At 40.6% G+C, this 16,017-nt stretch overlaps 1 protein-coding gene across 1 annotated transcript in view; it reads left to right on the forward strand.

The window, feature by feature from the left end:
• The first annotated feature begins 9,398 nt into the window (after positions 1 to 9,398).
• Positions 9,399 to 16,017, forward strand: part of cdyl2 (chromodomain Y like 2) — a 50,591-nt gene continuing 43,972 nt past the window's right edge. Inside the window, exon 1 of the mRNA XM_008113928.2 lies at positions 9,399 to 9,707. Within this exon, the coding sequence (XP_008112135.1) occupies positions 9,684 to 9,707 (24 nt within the window). The 5' untranslated portion in view covers positions 9,399 to 9,683. The remainder of the gene's footprint in view (positions 9,708 to 16,017) is intronic.

Raw genomic sequence — 16,017 nt, forward strand, 5'->3', positions numbered from 1 at the left:
AGTCCCATTCGTGAGCCAGAGCCAGGTCTTCTCCTTGTCAGCTTTTCCTTCAATTTTGTCAAGGAACTTTCCATGCAATGCTTTGTTGTGCCAGCTGTCAGCTCTAGTTTGTAGTGTGGTTTTCTTGTACTGATTTTTTTTGTCTGTTCTGCTTTGAGGAGTTTCTGATTTTTGACTTCAATCAAAGCAGGTTCTTCACTTTCCTTTACATATTCTGCAAGGGCATGTTCTTCTTCTTTGACTGCTTGTTTTATTTGTAAGAGTATTATGTTATTTGTAAGAGTATTATTATTATTATCATTATTAGGTTTAATGTATTTCTTAATCTTTCTCATTTTAAGTCATTGTGTCAAAGTGAACTTTTATTACAACTGATAAAGGATTATGCGAGATCTTTTCCAACACCAGCAATAACAAAATGGAAAATAAACCAGAGAAAGTACCCAATTGACTTGTCATATAAAGGGGCTGGATTTCATGTGAAAAATGAAATTTGGATTTTTTTTTCCATCTGAGGAGAGCTAGCTGATTCATTTCAATCTTTCCCTAAAACAAGCAGAATTATATACTCAGTGTTCCATTCCCCAGCATTAGGGAAGTTATTAGCTGTATTAGTATGGAGGAAGGGGAATAAAGATAACACATTTCAACAACATCCTGTCTTTATTTATTTTTTTAATCAGACATATTTGGTTTGGTGGATTTATTGCAAAGCAGGAGATGAAAGGTTCTAAGCAATATCTGAGCGGGCAACTAGAAAAACACTTTGAAGAACAATAGAGCGTTGGGTTCCTTGAACAACAGAAGTTATATTTAGATTGGATTGACTTTGAAGGCTACCTGCTTCGTAAGCCGGTTCCCACACAAAGCTATGACAGAAGCAGTTTTATAGAAGTTTGGTCAACATGGCTTAAGTCATGCTCTAATTATAGTAAACAAGATCACAACCTGGATTACCCACCCTTCTTCTTTCTTTCTTTCAGTGTAGAAAGGATCTTAGAGTGCCCAGCAATCCCTCCCTTCTTCTAGATGACAATGTCTGTTACTTTAACCACGTCACTATATGTGGATCGAGTTCTGCTACATTCCTCCCCTATCAACCCCCACTCTTTACTACAGTTCCAAAGTTCCATTGTTTGTGAAAAAGTAGTTGCCATTTACTTATCAGATGGTCATCTGTTAAGGGTGCTTTGATTGTGTTTTTCCTGCATAACAGGAGGTTGGACTGGATGGCCTGGATGGTGTCTTCCAACTCTTCTTTTTTCGTTTCAGGAGCAACTTGAGAAACTGCACATTGCTTCTGGTGTGAGAGAATTGGCCGTCTACAAGGACGTTGCCCAGGGGACGCCAGATATTTGATGTTTTTACCATCCTTGTGGGAGACTTCTCTCATGTCCCCTCATGGGGAGCTGGAGATGACAGACAAAGCTCATCCATACTCTCCCCGAATTCAAACCAGCAACCTTCAAGTCAGCAGTTCTGCCGGCACAATGGTTTAACCCATTGCATCATCGGAGACTCCTTAAACTCTTCTATGGTTCTGAGAGATAAGATCCGGATGAAACCAAACTGCAGTGACTATGTTTATTCTTCATTGCTTTGGCCGCCTTGATCACACTCTGATAGTGTTTGGTCACAAATATTGTGAAGCACATATATATCCATTTGCATGTACAAATCAGTCAAATCCATCTTGACTTGACTGAGGAAACATTTTGCATGATATACTTTGGTGCACTAGACTAGAAAGGCATTTCTTGGCTGTCAAGTCCTTCTCTTTATTTAGCTCCTTCCTCCACAGTATTCTGACAAATCAGCACAGATGGATGGAGACATTACATTGCTGTTGTCTCTATAAATTCCATTCCAAAAAGTAGTTCACTGTGTTAATTTGTGTGTTAATTTTTTATAAAATGAATCGAAGTCAGCATGGTATAGTGGTTTGAGTATTGGGCAAGTCTCACTTTTTCAGCCTCATAGGTAGGCAGTAGCAAACTCGGTCTGAATAAATCTCACCGAGAAAACCATGTGATAGGTTCACCCTACAGGAAAAACCAGAGACACATCTCAAAATACACTATATACGACTGCTTTATTCTTTCATTATACCCTGTTTCCCTGAAAATAAGACATCCCCAGAAAATAAGACCTAGTAGAGGCTTTGCTGAATTGCTAAATATAAGGCCTCCCCTGAAAGTAAGACCTAGTAAAGTTTTTGTTTGGAAGCATGCAGGATGGGTAAATGTACATACCATAGATTGTTGTACATGGAAATAAAGGTAGTAACAAGAAATAATAATAATAATATAATAACTTTATCCTTGTATCCCACCTCCATCTCCCAGAATGGACTCAGGGCAGCTTACACAGGGACAAGCCAAACAACAACAACATAAATTTACATACAAACAGAAATTTAAAACAGTAATTTTAAAACAGTAAAGCAATAAAATATAATATAGAAATTCTTGAAAGGATTCACAGTTTGGTTATGCTGTTTGGTGATGACAACTACTGTACAGTAGATAATAAATTTTCATTTTTAAAAATTCAACCATAAATGTGAATTCATCTTTGTGGAAAAATAAGACATCCCCTGAAAATAAGACCTAGCGCATCTTTGGGAGCAAAAATTAATATAAGACACTGTCTTATTTTTGGGGAAACAGGGTAATAAAGTAGCCATTCACTGAGCACTTTGAGACTTGTCTCCAGTGTTTCTTGTGAATTCCATTGGATGATCTCTGTTTTGTCTCTCTTTTTTTTAATTTCACCTTGACCTGAAGGCACACAACAAGAAAGGGGAAACACAATTTTCATTAGGTTAAATTTCAGTTACAACAATCCAGGGAGAAGCGCAACAGAGTCTTTGCGACCCTGAGAAAAGATAGACCTGGTAGCCAACATAACAGGCCCCCTCGACTCAAGGTCCTGATGTGTAAATGGCAAAACACCAGCCATCCAGGACTTGATCCTGGATGATCATGAGGATCTGGTATGCATTACCGAGACTTGATTGGACGAGCTGGGTGGGGTCAATCTCTTAAACCTTGGTCCTCCAAGACCCAAGACGAGCGCTCATGCCACTATACAATGAACAGGTTATTCCATTATTATTCTTACTACTACTACTACTACTACTACTACTTTGGATATTTAAAGCCTTGTTTGATTGTCCTTGGCTTCCTTTCCCATTGTTGTCAAATTTCACTGCAGCTGCTGCAGCTTAAGCAATTTGTTTCGTGGCAGAAAGCAGTGACTGACATTTTGCCAACCGATTTCACCAGGGCTGCATTTTCCAAGAGACAAGGGGCTCATTTTCTCACTATCTAAATTAATAGATGACATTAACATTCAGAGAACTGTTAAACCAACAAAGATGCAACTCCAGAAAATGCACTGCATTTATTATATGGCATCCTGTGCTATTGAGAACTCTCAGAAACCACAAAAAAGAAGTCAGAGATCTCCATATTAACTATCCCAAGTAGTTTCTGTTCCTGTTATAAATGTGTGAGTGGCATTTAAAGTTTTAAAAGTGTATATGTAGTCAGAGGCGGTCCACCGTCGAGGCCAATTAAGCGGCCGACGGTGGCGCATTGTTCCCAGGGGCGCTGCCGAGGTCCCCCTAGAGAGTGTCACCCATCCACACAGTCGATTGGTGGACCACCCATCTGCACACAGGCCCATCGCCCAAAAAGCCGCCATCTTAGGACAGGCAAAGGCTTGCTAAGGAATTCCCGTGAGATTTCGTGGGAATTTGGGGGGCGTCGCCATCTTAGGACAGGCAAAGGCAGGTAGGGTATTCTCGCCGCTGCATGTATTTTTCAACAATTTAGGGGGTGGGGTGTCAAAATTCAGGTGGGGAGGCACCAAATTTCTGGTTCCCTACTCCCAAAAATTACTTCAGGGCGGCTCTGTATGCAGTTATAACATTCCCTACTGCCTTTATGAATAGTCCATTCTGATGTTGCGTCAAGAAGAAAGAATGGAAGCCAATCAACCAATGAAGAAGGACACCAGAGACCTTACAAACTTGAGAAGCTGGTGTAAGCATGTGCCATCAAAAGGGAGATAAGGAAAGCATAAGTCTATCACTATATATGGCGCCCTTTCCCATCATAGACTGATAGCACTATGATTCCACTTCAACTGCCATGTTTATCTCCTTTTGAAACCTCTACTTTGTAGTTTGGCTAAAAGAGTGCACATATAACATACACATTTTTTCCTTATAATGGCCCAAATTCTATTGTTAGTCCCAATTAGATTAGCGTGGAATCAATGAGATTATCCTATGCCTTGGGTTTCCTCCTGTTGTCTAACAAGATTCAGGCAATCTTAGAAAACGATGGTAACATCCCGTTTTCGTACAAAAGGAGGATAGAAATCAAATAAATAAATGAATATATTAGTTGGACTGATCTCATGTGCCGTCTGACCTAAGTTCAAAAGCCCTGAGATGTTGTTGCGCTTAAGTTTTCTCACCCCAGTCACAGACAATTCTGATTAGCAACAACATCTCAGGTAGACATACCTGTACTCTTTGACTCTGTTTCCTGATACTCTTCAACTATATACCCAGAGAACTTTGAACTATGCAAAATACATATTTTACCATTACACTGTCACTCTTCCGCACACTATTTCTCAACTCAGCTTCCCACTGTTAGCCATATCACACATGGCTTTCCATCCTGATATGACGAAGTCTGAACTTTGGACTTCATGATATGCAAAATTCTGAAATGAATCACAGAAAATATTTTTGTTTTGCAATGAGTATTCCTGCATGCATAAAAATTGTAATGAGGCTTCTTGCTACTGTCTTTACTCATCTGTACTGGCTATAAATGGGTGACAACAGGGAGTTAGCATTGTTTGTTCCAGTGAGTCAGATCAGGAACTGACTGCGTAAGTGTATTCCGAGAAGCATTTCCCTCCCTTATATATTGTCTCTTTGTACACTGAAAGTGCTGGCCTGTGAAGAGCAAGTCTACACATCTGTGGACAAAATTTAAGATCCACATTTCTCCCAAAGATGGATCAAATGTAGGGTTACCCACATCAAGACCTGGTTCTGACTCCCTACTTTCCTGCTGGGAAACAAGAGTGCAAATTCTCCCGTTTTGGTGGGCTCAGTTCTAACCGAGAGGAAAGGACTATGTGCAGATCTCCAAGTTGACTAGGAGAGCAGCCACTTGCTACAATATATAAGGTTTGGAACAGTATGGTCTCTGTTTCAGTAGGGATACATTTCCGGAGTTCATAGGACACTCAAAACCACAGATAATAGTGAACCCAATTGGGAACTTTTCTTTTTTCCATTGTCATGACACCATTATTTCAATGTTTTTGTTTGAAGATTTTTTTAAAGTACTTTCTCAGAAGCAGCTTCAAATTGCAATGTAGGTTTTCCCATTCAAATTGATAAAGGCATTTTCACAGGAAGTTCAATAAATTAAATAACATATTTGAGAAACATAAATGATCTGCAATGTTATAGTTTGTTTTGGATTATAATGCTATTTCTTTTAAACAATTTAAAAATGGGTCCTTTTGCTGGACAGAAGAGAAGACTGAGAGGTGAAATCTTCTGAATAAGACAGCAAAACAAACACCACAGAGCTGTCAAATCCTTCGCTATGCTATCCAAAGCTAAAACACACACATACACATACGCATATATACGGATGGAGTTACAGTCAAAAAATGTACCTATTCCTGTTTAGAGAAATATTTGGCCAAAGTTTTGCATAAAGCTGTAATGATGGAGCTGATGGCTCTAGGTTCAAGTGACAACAGCAAAATGATCAATTGATGGATCTTATGAGAAGACACGTATACTTTGCATGACAATGCGTCAGATTTCTTATTTACCTAACACAGCAGTGCTTAGAATTCTGCATGCTAGCAATTTATGAGCTTGTCGTGTACCTTTCTTATTTTGGCTTGTTTTCCCATTCTGGTGTGCAATTTAAATCTGAAAAATAAAAGGGGACGAGAAGAAAGCATATACTAAACAAATTACTAGGTTGGCTTTCTGAGATATTGGATGAGGCATAGCCTCAAATGCATCTAATACACATCCAAATATCCATTATCAGATGTGTCCTGGATTATTTATTTATTATTTATTTACAGCATTTATATTCCGCCCTTCTCACCCCGAAGGGGACTCAGGGTGGATCACATTACACATATAGGCAAACATTCAATGCCTTTTAACATAGAACAAAGACAAACAAACATAGGCTCCGAGCGGGCCTCGAACTCATGATCTCCTGGTCAGAGTGATTCATTGCAGTTAATTTCAGCTGGCTTGCTCTCCCGCCTGCGCCACAGCCCGGGATTAACTTATTAGGTCAAGGCTCTAGCAATAGTTAAGACATCCTAGCTATAGAGACGTTGCTTTTATGATTAAATAAATAAAAGGTACACTGCAGCAGAGAACCAGGCAATAAGAATTAAAGGTGTTTACTCAGCACTTGGTAATAAAACACTCTAATAACTTTTCAGTGTTCAATTGCCCATACAGGATGCTTAATAAATTCAGTTCTTTTAATAGGTGTCACCATTTGGGAAAGATAGTAGACTTAATCAACAAAAAGGTGGAGTTATTTTCTACATTGTGGAAAGTATTACCAAGCCTAAGAAATTATTTCCAAAACTCGAAAGGCAATGCAGAGGGAAAATATTGCTCTGAGCAAGAAGACCGCAATTCTATTTTAAAGAAAGGAACAAAACTGGGAGATTGTCTAGGAACCAAGATCAGGTGTAAGAAAAAAGATGAAAGGGCATCTTGTAAAATAATGCATCGGATTCCATCCCCGTCAATATTTCACAGATCAAAACTGAGACATACGGATAAGCAACATCAGAGTATGGTCAAGATGGAAAACATAATTAGAAAGGAAAAATGCACACATTAGGAAAGATTGCAGTAGTTTGTGTTTGTCTGAATCTCCCAACAAAATGCACTTGCTGCATCACATTTCTCAGCCACTCCCAGAAACCCTTCTTGTGGTGTTTTTTATGTTATTGGAAAACCTTTAAAAATTTCCCAAAAATCAGTGGATTAGCTAAATGATTTGAAACTTGGCAGGTTTGCAGTTGAAAATGTGTCCTACAATTGTGGCAAGTTTCATCCTGATAGCCATACAAATGATGGAAAGACAAGCCACGCCATTTTCCCCAGGTTGCTAGATGATCTCATAAAACCATAGGTAAGGAAAGGGGCCCTCAAAGACCATCTAGATGGTTTCATAAGACCATAGGTAAGGAAAGTGACCTCCAAAAGCCATCTAGATGGTCTCATAAGGATGTAGCTAAGCAAAGAGACCTTTAAAGACCATCTAGATGATCTCATAAAACCATAGGTAAGGAAAGGGACCCTCAAAGACCATCTAAATGGTTTCATAAGACCATAGGTAAGGAAAGGGACCCTCAAAGACCATCTAGATGGTTTCATAAAACCATAGGTAAGGAAAGGGACCCTCAAAGATCATCTAGACGATCTCACAAGACCTTAAGATAAGTAAAGAGACCTCCAAAGACCAGGTAGACTTAAGTCAACCCTAAGTCTAAAGTTTAGAACAGGGGCCAGGGAAATGTCCTTGGAGGGCCGCATCTAGTTTGGGGACCCCTGAGCTAAAGGACTGGTCTCCTTCCAACAGGACCCAATTCACCCAACTCTTTGGGTCGGTAGAACAGTCAATGGAGGTGCTATTGACACAGTCCTCCAGGACAGATCTGGCCCCATCTGTTGAAAGATTTTTCCTTTTTGGACCCGTCTCCCATTGGAGCCAAGGAGGACTTTAGACTTAGGGTTGACCTAAGTCTACCTGGTCTTTGGAGGTCTCTTTACTTATTTTAAGGTCTTGTGAGATCATCTAGATGGTCTTTGAAGGTCTCTTTGCTTAGCTACAGCCTTATGAGACCATCTAGATGGCTTTTGGAGGTTACTTCCCTTACCTATGGTCTTATGAAACCATCTAGATGGTCTTTGAGGGTCCCTTTGGAGCCAAGGAGGAGTTGGCTCCTCATGGGCCATCCAGTCCAACCCCCTGCCAAGAAGCAGGAAATCGCATTCAAAGCACCCCCGACAGATGGCCATCCAGCCTCTGTTTAAAAGCCTCCAAAGAAGGAGCCTCCACCACAGTCCGGGGCAGAGAGTTCCACTGCTGAACAGCCCTCACAGTGAGGAAGTTCTTCCTGATGTTCAGGTGGAATCTCCTTTCCTGTAGTTTGAAACCATTGTTCCGTGTCCTAGTCTGCAGGGCAGCAGAAAACAAGCATGTTCCCTCCTCCCTATGACTTCCCTTCACGTATTTGTACATGGCCCTCATCATGTCTCCTCTCAGCCTTCTCTTCTGCAGGCTAAACATGCCCAGCTCTTTAAGCCACTTCTCATAGGGCTTGTTCTCCAGACCCTTAATCATTTTAGTCGCCCTCCTCTGGACGCTTTCCAGCTTGTTGGAAGGAGACCAATCCTTTAGCTCAGGGGTCCCCAAACTAAGGCCCGTGGGCCGGATGCGGCCCTCCAAGGACATTTCCCTGGCCCCTGTCCTAAACTTTAGACTTAGGGTTGACCTAAGTCTACCTGGTCTTTGGAGGTCTCTTTACTTATCTTAAGGTCTTGTGAGATCGTCTAGATGGTCTTCGAAGGTCTCTTTGCTTAGCTACAGCCTTATGAGACCATCTAGATGGCTTTTGGAGGTTACTTCCCTTACCTATGGTCTTATGAAACCATCTAGATGGTCTTTGAATGTCCCTTTGCTTAGTTACAGCCTTATGAAACCATCTAGATGGCTTTTGGAGGTTACTTCCCTTACCTATGGTCTTATGAAACCATCTAGATGGTCTTTGAAGGTCTCTTTGCTTAGCTACAGCCTTATGAAACCATCTAGATGGCTTTTGGAGGTTACTTCCCTTACCTATGGTCTTATGAAACCATCTAGATGGTCTTTGAAGGTCTCCTTGCTTAGCCACAGCCTTATGAGACCATATAGATGGCTTTTGGAGGTTACTTCCCTTACCTATGGTCTTATGAAACCATCTAGATGGTCTTTGAATGTCCCTTTGCTTAGTTACAGCCTTATGAGACCATCTAGATGGCTTTTGGAGGTTACTTCCCTTACCTATAGTCTTATGAAACCATCTAGATGGTCTTTGAGGGTCTCATTGGAGCCAAGGAGGAGTTGGGACTGGTCTTCTTTATTTTTGGAAGGGATGCGACTCAAGTCGGCTCCTCTCCTGCCTCCACCGGGTGCGGTGCTTTGATGCAAAAAAAAGGGGGGGGGTCTCCTGAAGGCAGAACCAACCCAGAGGGAGGGAGGGAGGGAGGGGGGAGCGGGAGGGCTTGCGAGAGAGAAAGAGAAAGAGAGATCCAGAGCCGGGCTCTCGAACGGCGGCTGCTGTTTCTGCTGCCGCCTCTGGTTACGCACGCCAAGCCAAGCCAGCCCTTCGCCTCCGATTCTGCGCACACCGGCGGACCCAAAGCCTGTCATTTCTGCACAACACAGTTTTCTCTCCTCCTCTCTCTCTCTCTCTCTCTCTCTCTCTCTCTCTCTCTCTCTCTCCAGTGGTGGGGAAGAAGGGGGGCAGAGAGAGGGAGGGAGACGGAGGACCCCTCGCAGGACGGCGGGGAGCGGCGGCGGGGAGCTCCCGTCCCTGAGCCCAGCATGGCTTCGGGGGACCTTTACGAGGTATTCTGCCGGGGAGAGGGCTCAGGGCTGGGGGGCAGGCTCGGGAGGGAGGGCAGGGAGGGAGCCCGCCAGGGAGCCGGGGCTGCTCTCCTCTTGCCCTTTCCTTCCTGGAGTTCCTGGAGGAGAAAGGGCCAAGGCGAGGAAGAGGAGGAGAGAGAGGCAGAGCCCGGCTGTTGCTGCCCGGCTTGGCAGGAGGGATGGAGCTCCTCTCCTCTCGCCTTCCTCCTCCCTCCACTTTGGAGCCTCCCCTAGGCCTCGCGGGGAGGGCGGGAGAGTTGGGTGTCCACCTTGTGCCACCCAAAGTCCACCCAAAGTGCCTCCTCCTTCCGTTCCCTCCTCCTTCCCATTCCGGAGCTTCCCAAGCTTCCACCTGAAGGGTGGTCCAAGCCAATTCTGGGGGAGAAGGGGTATCTGGAGATGGAAGGAGCTTTGCTGGCCATCGATAATATGCATCTTGGGGCTGGTGGTGGTGGAAAGAGTTTGGTTGGCCATAGATGAATGCTATGGGGTTGGTGGTAGTAGTAGGAGGTAATGGGAGGAGCATTTGAAGGCCACAGAGGTGTGGTGGAGTAGGAAAAGATGGGGCCGGTTGCTCAAGGAAGATGAGAGTTGACTCTTGAGGAGATGTTTATGAGGTCATGACAGCCAATTCAATGGGTGTAGGAAAAGATGGGGCTCGTTGCGCAAGGATAGTGAGAGTTGACTCTATGAGGTCATGATGTCCTCTTGAATGGGCATAGGAAAAGATGGAGCTTGTTGCTCAAGGAGAGTTGACTCTTGAGGAGACGTTTCAGAGGCAATGATGGCCTCTTGGATGGGTGTAGGAAAAGATGGGGCTGGTTGCTCAAGGATGGTTAGAGTTGACTCTATGAGGTCATGACAGCCTCTTGTATGGGTGTAGGAAAAGATGGGGCTCGTTGCGCAAGGATGGTAAGAGTTGACTCTTGAGGAGACATTTCAGAGGCAATGATAGCCTCTTGTATGGGTGTAGGAAAAGATGGGGCTCGTTGCGCAAGGATGGTAAGAGTTGACTCTTGAGGAGACATTTCAGAGGCAATGATGACCTCTTGGATGGGTGTAGGAAAAGATGGGGCTCGTTGTGCAAGGATGGTGAGAGTTGACTATGAGGTCATGACAGCCTCTTGAATGGGTGTAGGAAAAGATGGGACTGTTTGCTCAAGGATGGTGAGAGTTGACTCTTGAAGATGCATCTCTGAGGCAATGATGGCCTCTTGGGTGGGAGTAGGAAAAGATGGGACTGGTTGCTCAAGGATAGTGAGAGTTGACGCTTGAAGGAAATAACTCTGAGGCAATGATGGCCTCTTGGATGGGAGTAGGAAAATGGGGATAGTTGCTCAAGGATGGTGTGAGTTGACACTTGAGGAGAGATCTCTGAGGCAATGATGGTCTCTTGGATAGAAGTAAGAAAAGATGGGGTTGGTTACTCAAGGATGTTGGGAGTTGACTCCCACTATCCTTGGTGGATGGTGGAGAAGATGTCTGTGAGGCAATGATGGCCTCTTGGGTTGGACTAGTTCAGAGTTAGCTAGATGTGGAGCTTTGCAGGTAGAAAGCATGTGAGCCATTGGTTTCCCCTATCTGGATGCCATTTCTGCAACAGCATGGCAGAGAAGGCCACCACCTTGGGCGCCCCTGGATGACTTCTGATTTTTCTGAGAGGGCTCCATTTTTTTCCTTCTCCTCCTCCTCCTCCTCCTCCTCCTCCTCCTCCTCCATTCTAGAGCTTCCCAACCTCCCACCTGAAGAAGACGTCTCTGAGGTGATGAAGGGTGGTCCAAGCCAATGGGGAGAGGAGGGTGGCCATAGATGCGGATCTGGGGGATTGGTTCCAGAGGTATGTTGGGAGGATTGGTAGTGATGGGAGCAGTTTTGTTGGTCAACTATGGATACTGAGGGGTTGGTCGTAGTAGTAGTTGTAGGAGCATTGGTAGCCACAGAGGTGTGGTGGAATAAATGAAGATGGGGCTGATGACTCAAGGTTGGTGAGAGTTGACTCTTGGAGAAAATGTCTCTGAGGCAATGTGGGCCTCTTGGATTCGACTAGTATAGAGTTTTCTGGCTTACTTTACATGTTTTAAGTTTTGTATATTGTTATTCATTATTTAATGCCTAATTGTTTTAATTGCTCTATGTTGTATTTTATTGTATTGTTGTTTATTGGCATTGAATTTTGCCAGATTTGTAAGCCGCCTTGAGTCTCTTTGGGCAAGAAAGGTGGGATAGAAATGACATAAATAAATGAATAAATACTTCCTGTATTTATTTCCAATAGGCTTTTGCCACATAACCACCACATGTGGTAAAATGTGCCCTCTTGTTTAAGACATTTCCAGCATTTATTGTTCATATGTTTATAATATTTGGATAATTTTTGTGGTGTTATGTACCACTGGTCCATCAGTTTATACCAATTTTCCTTAATTTCATATGAATATGTGTATTTTAATTTATGGTTCCAAATCTTCTCCCATTCTTCCATCGTTATTGTTCTGCCAATGTTTTTTTGCCCATTTTATCATGCAATCTTTGACTTGCTCGGTTTCAGTATTCCATTCTAATAGCTTCTTGTATATTTTGGTAATTATCTCCTTTTTAATTTGTATTAACCTGTCCCATACCAATTCTTCTTCTGCAAAACCCACAGTTTTGTTTTTATTATAATATTCTCTAGAGCTGTCGGCATTAAAACATGGAAATATTTTTGTGTGGTTGATTTATTTCTTCTTGTATCTTCATTATGTGCATACCATTCTTCTTAAGTACATCCTGATACATGGGCCATTTCATCCATCCCAATTGTTTTCATTGTCCAGCTTCTATTGGTGAGATCCATAGCGGTGTTTTCAAGTAAAATCTATTCTTATATTTCTCCCATATTTTTATCAAAGCTGGTCTTATAAAATGGTTGCTGAAGTTTTCTTCTACCTTTTTTTTGTCATACCATAGATACAAATGCCATCCTGTTCTTAGATTGTGGCCTTCTAGCGTTAATTTTTTTACTTTATTTAGTGTAATCAAATATTTAATCCAGGCTAATCCAAATGTTTCAAAATAAATCTTTAGATCGGGTAATCCAGATTTTCCTCTTTTCTTTTCATCTGTCAAATTAGTAAAATTTATTCTTGGTTTCTTCTTTTGCCAAATAAATTTTGTTAGATCCTTGTTCGGTTCTTTAAATATCTGCATGTTTCTAATTATTGGCAAATTTCGAAATAAATGTATCATTTTTGAAAGAACATTCATTTAATAATTCAAATTCTGCCCATCATAAATAGGTTAAAAATTTCCAATTTTCCAAGTCCTTTTTAATTTTGTTCCATTTGGCCTCTTAATTGTTTTTCAATCATTGGAAAGAAAATTGCCAACAAGATAATACCTAGGTATTTAATTTTGTTTGCTGTTTGTAATCCTGAGGTCTCTTTCAATATTTCTTGTGTTCTTTCATTATGTTCTTTGTTAGAATCATCATTTTCTTCCTATTTATTTTGAATCCAGATACTTTCCCAAATTCTTCTATCTTATCTAGCCATTTCTTTATGTTATATAAGGATTCCTCTACAATGCATATTACATCATCAGGAAAGGCTCGTACTTTATAGGTTTCCTTGCTAATTTTTGTGCCATTCAAATTTTTATCTTCTCTTATACTGTTCAGAAGTATTTCCAGTGATAGGATAAAGATAAGAGGGGAAAGTGGGCATCCCTGCCTTGTTCCTTTTTCCACTTTTATATTCCCTGCTTCTTGACCATTGATCATAATTTTGACTTCTTGCTGTTTGTAGATTTCTTAGATTGTGTTCATAAATTGATACCCTATATCCATTTCTTCCATTATCATTTTAAAGAAATCCCAATTCAAATTATCAAATGCCTTCTCCATGTCTAATGCTATTAATGCAAATTCCTTTTGATTGTGGGTCTCGTAATATTAAATAATGTCTATGATGTTCCTTACATTATCTTTTATATTTCTGTTTGGTAAATAACAATTTGTTCTTCTTTAATCCCTTCCATCATAAAATTCTTGCTGTTTAACATTTGGTGCATATATATTTATTAATACATATCTGTCCTCCCCTATTTCACCATACATTATTATATATCTACCTTCGTCATCTTTCAATACTTTGTTTATTACCAAGTTATATTTCTTTGCAATTATTATAGCTATGCCTCTCAATTTTGATGACCCAAAAGATTTTTCATAGCTTCTTATCCAACTCAATTTTAATTCATTCCATCCCGGTTTACTCTGGTGTGTTTCCTGTAGAAAAATAATGTCCACTGCATCTTTCCTCAGTAGGGCTTCAATCTGCCTCCTTTTAATTAATTAATCAATTCTATCAAAAATGTTTTCAAGCGTTCTGCAATTATATTGGTGAAGATTTTATAGTCTATATTTAATAACGGAATCAGTCTATAATTTCTTAAATCTTTGGAGTCTGAATGTTCTTTGTGTATCATAATTGTATTTGCTGTTTTCCATGTTTCTGGTATTTTGTGTTGATTCAAGATCTGATTCATAATTTTCTTAAGAAAGGGTGTTAGTTCTTCATTTAATGTTTTGTAATAGGGAGCTGTTAGCCCATCTAGTCCAGGTGCCTTACTAGAGTCTAATTTCTTTATTGCTTTTGCTATTTCTTCCTCTGTTATTTCTTTATTTAATATTTCTCTCTGATTTTTGAATACTTTGGCATCCTAAGTATTGTGCTATATCCTCTTTCTTTATTTGGTCTCTCTTATATGGGTTTCCATAATATTTATTGGTTTAGGATTCCTTGATCTGTCGTATAATTCTTGCCTTCACTACTTATCTGGACTATACACTGTGCTTGTATTTTCCTTCTTAGTCGTCTTGCTAACAATTTTCCCGGTTTGTTAGCATTCTGGAAGTGAATACTTCCAGTATTTACCCAATAGTTTTCTGGGTGTATGTCTACACTGTTGAATGGATACAGTTTGATTCCACTTTGACCACCATGGCTCAATGCTTTGGCATCATGACGGTTGTAGTTTTGCTAAGCTTTGTCTTTGGCCCAGTAACTTCTCCAAGATAGGAGATACTGAACTGTCAAATCCAAAGTTTGACAGTAGATCTGGGCAGACATGTTTAGATCCTCCTACTTGCTAGGATTGTACAGAGATGGATACACTTTGTAACTAAGCCTTGCTTCTTCTTCTTGTCAATGAACAAGCCTTCTCCAGCAACTAAGCTATTAAGTCTGGATCTCATTGAGTTTGCCAATGTCTTGAACAAAAGCAGCATCCATCATATGATTCTGTGATTCTATGTCTTGATAAAATAATTTGAATCTCCTATTCTACAATTGTTCTGATCTTGGTATTCCCAATTTCGGAAATCCTATCAATAGGAAAGTCTTGATGATATAAACATTTTATAGTCCTACAGAAAGATGAACAAAAATTCAGAGTGGTCCAGGTGTTGAATTCACACGTGGAGTGACACACACCTCATGTTTGAGGGTATTTTCAGAAATTACAAAGAAGAAGCAACAGATGTTCCATAATGCAATGGCTTTCTAAATGTTGATTAGTGCAGAATTACCTAGAAAATTTCATTTTTTCCCAATCATGTTCACATCCCCATAATGATTTTTTCACTCAATTAACAGCCTTGTTTGTAGCTAATTAATTGATTAATTAACTAGTTTGGGTTGCTATTGAAACTTTAATGGTGATTAATCTAAGTTGTAAGCTTGGGACATGTTTTTCTAGAAAACATATACAGTATTATTCATGAGTTTATTACAATAGGCACAACTGGTGACATGAATGGTATACTTCCAAGGTATTTTGTGATAGCAGCAATATTTCTCGGCGGCAAAACAAAAAAAAATTATAGTTTCTTTGAAAAATAATTTGTTACCAAGATGACAACATATTAGAGAATATTACTGCAATCCATCTATATACACAGCAGATCCAGCCAGTGGGATCAAAGATGACGGGAAATCCCAACCAGGTTTAGGAGTAATTTATTTGATTATGTGTTGATTAAAATCCAGTTTGAACCCCAAATAATTATGAATAAAAATTCTTCACACTAATGAAGTAAATCGTATGTGTATGTATATATGTGTGTGTGTGTGTGCGTGTGTGTCTGTGTGTATTCCTTTGACATTTTATTGGATCCGGTGGGAGTATTATCTCAAACCTGAGCTCTGTACTCAGTTTCTGGGTGTTCTTATGAGAAACACTGAAAAATTCTTGGGAGAAGGTTAGCCTATAAATGTAGAAAAATGTTACAACGGATTGTGTAGTTAATGCT

The sequence above is a fragment of the Anolis carolinensis genome, unplaced genomic scaffold (assembly GCF_035594765.1).
Source record: "Anolis carolinensis isolate JA03-04 unplaced genomic scaffold, rAnoCar3.1.pri scaffold_9, whole genome shotgun sequence".
NCBI lineage: Eukaryota > Metazoa > Chordata > Lepidosauria > Squamata > Dactyloidae > Anolis > Anolis carolinensis.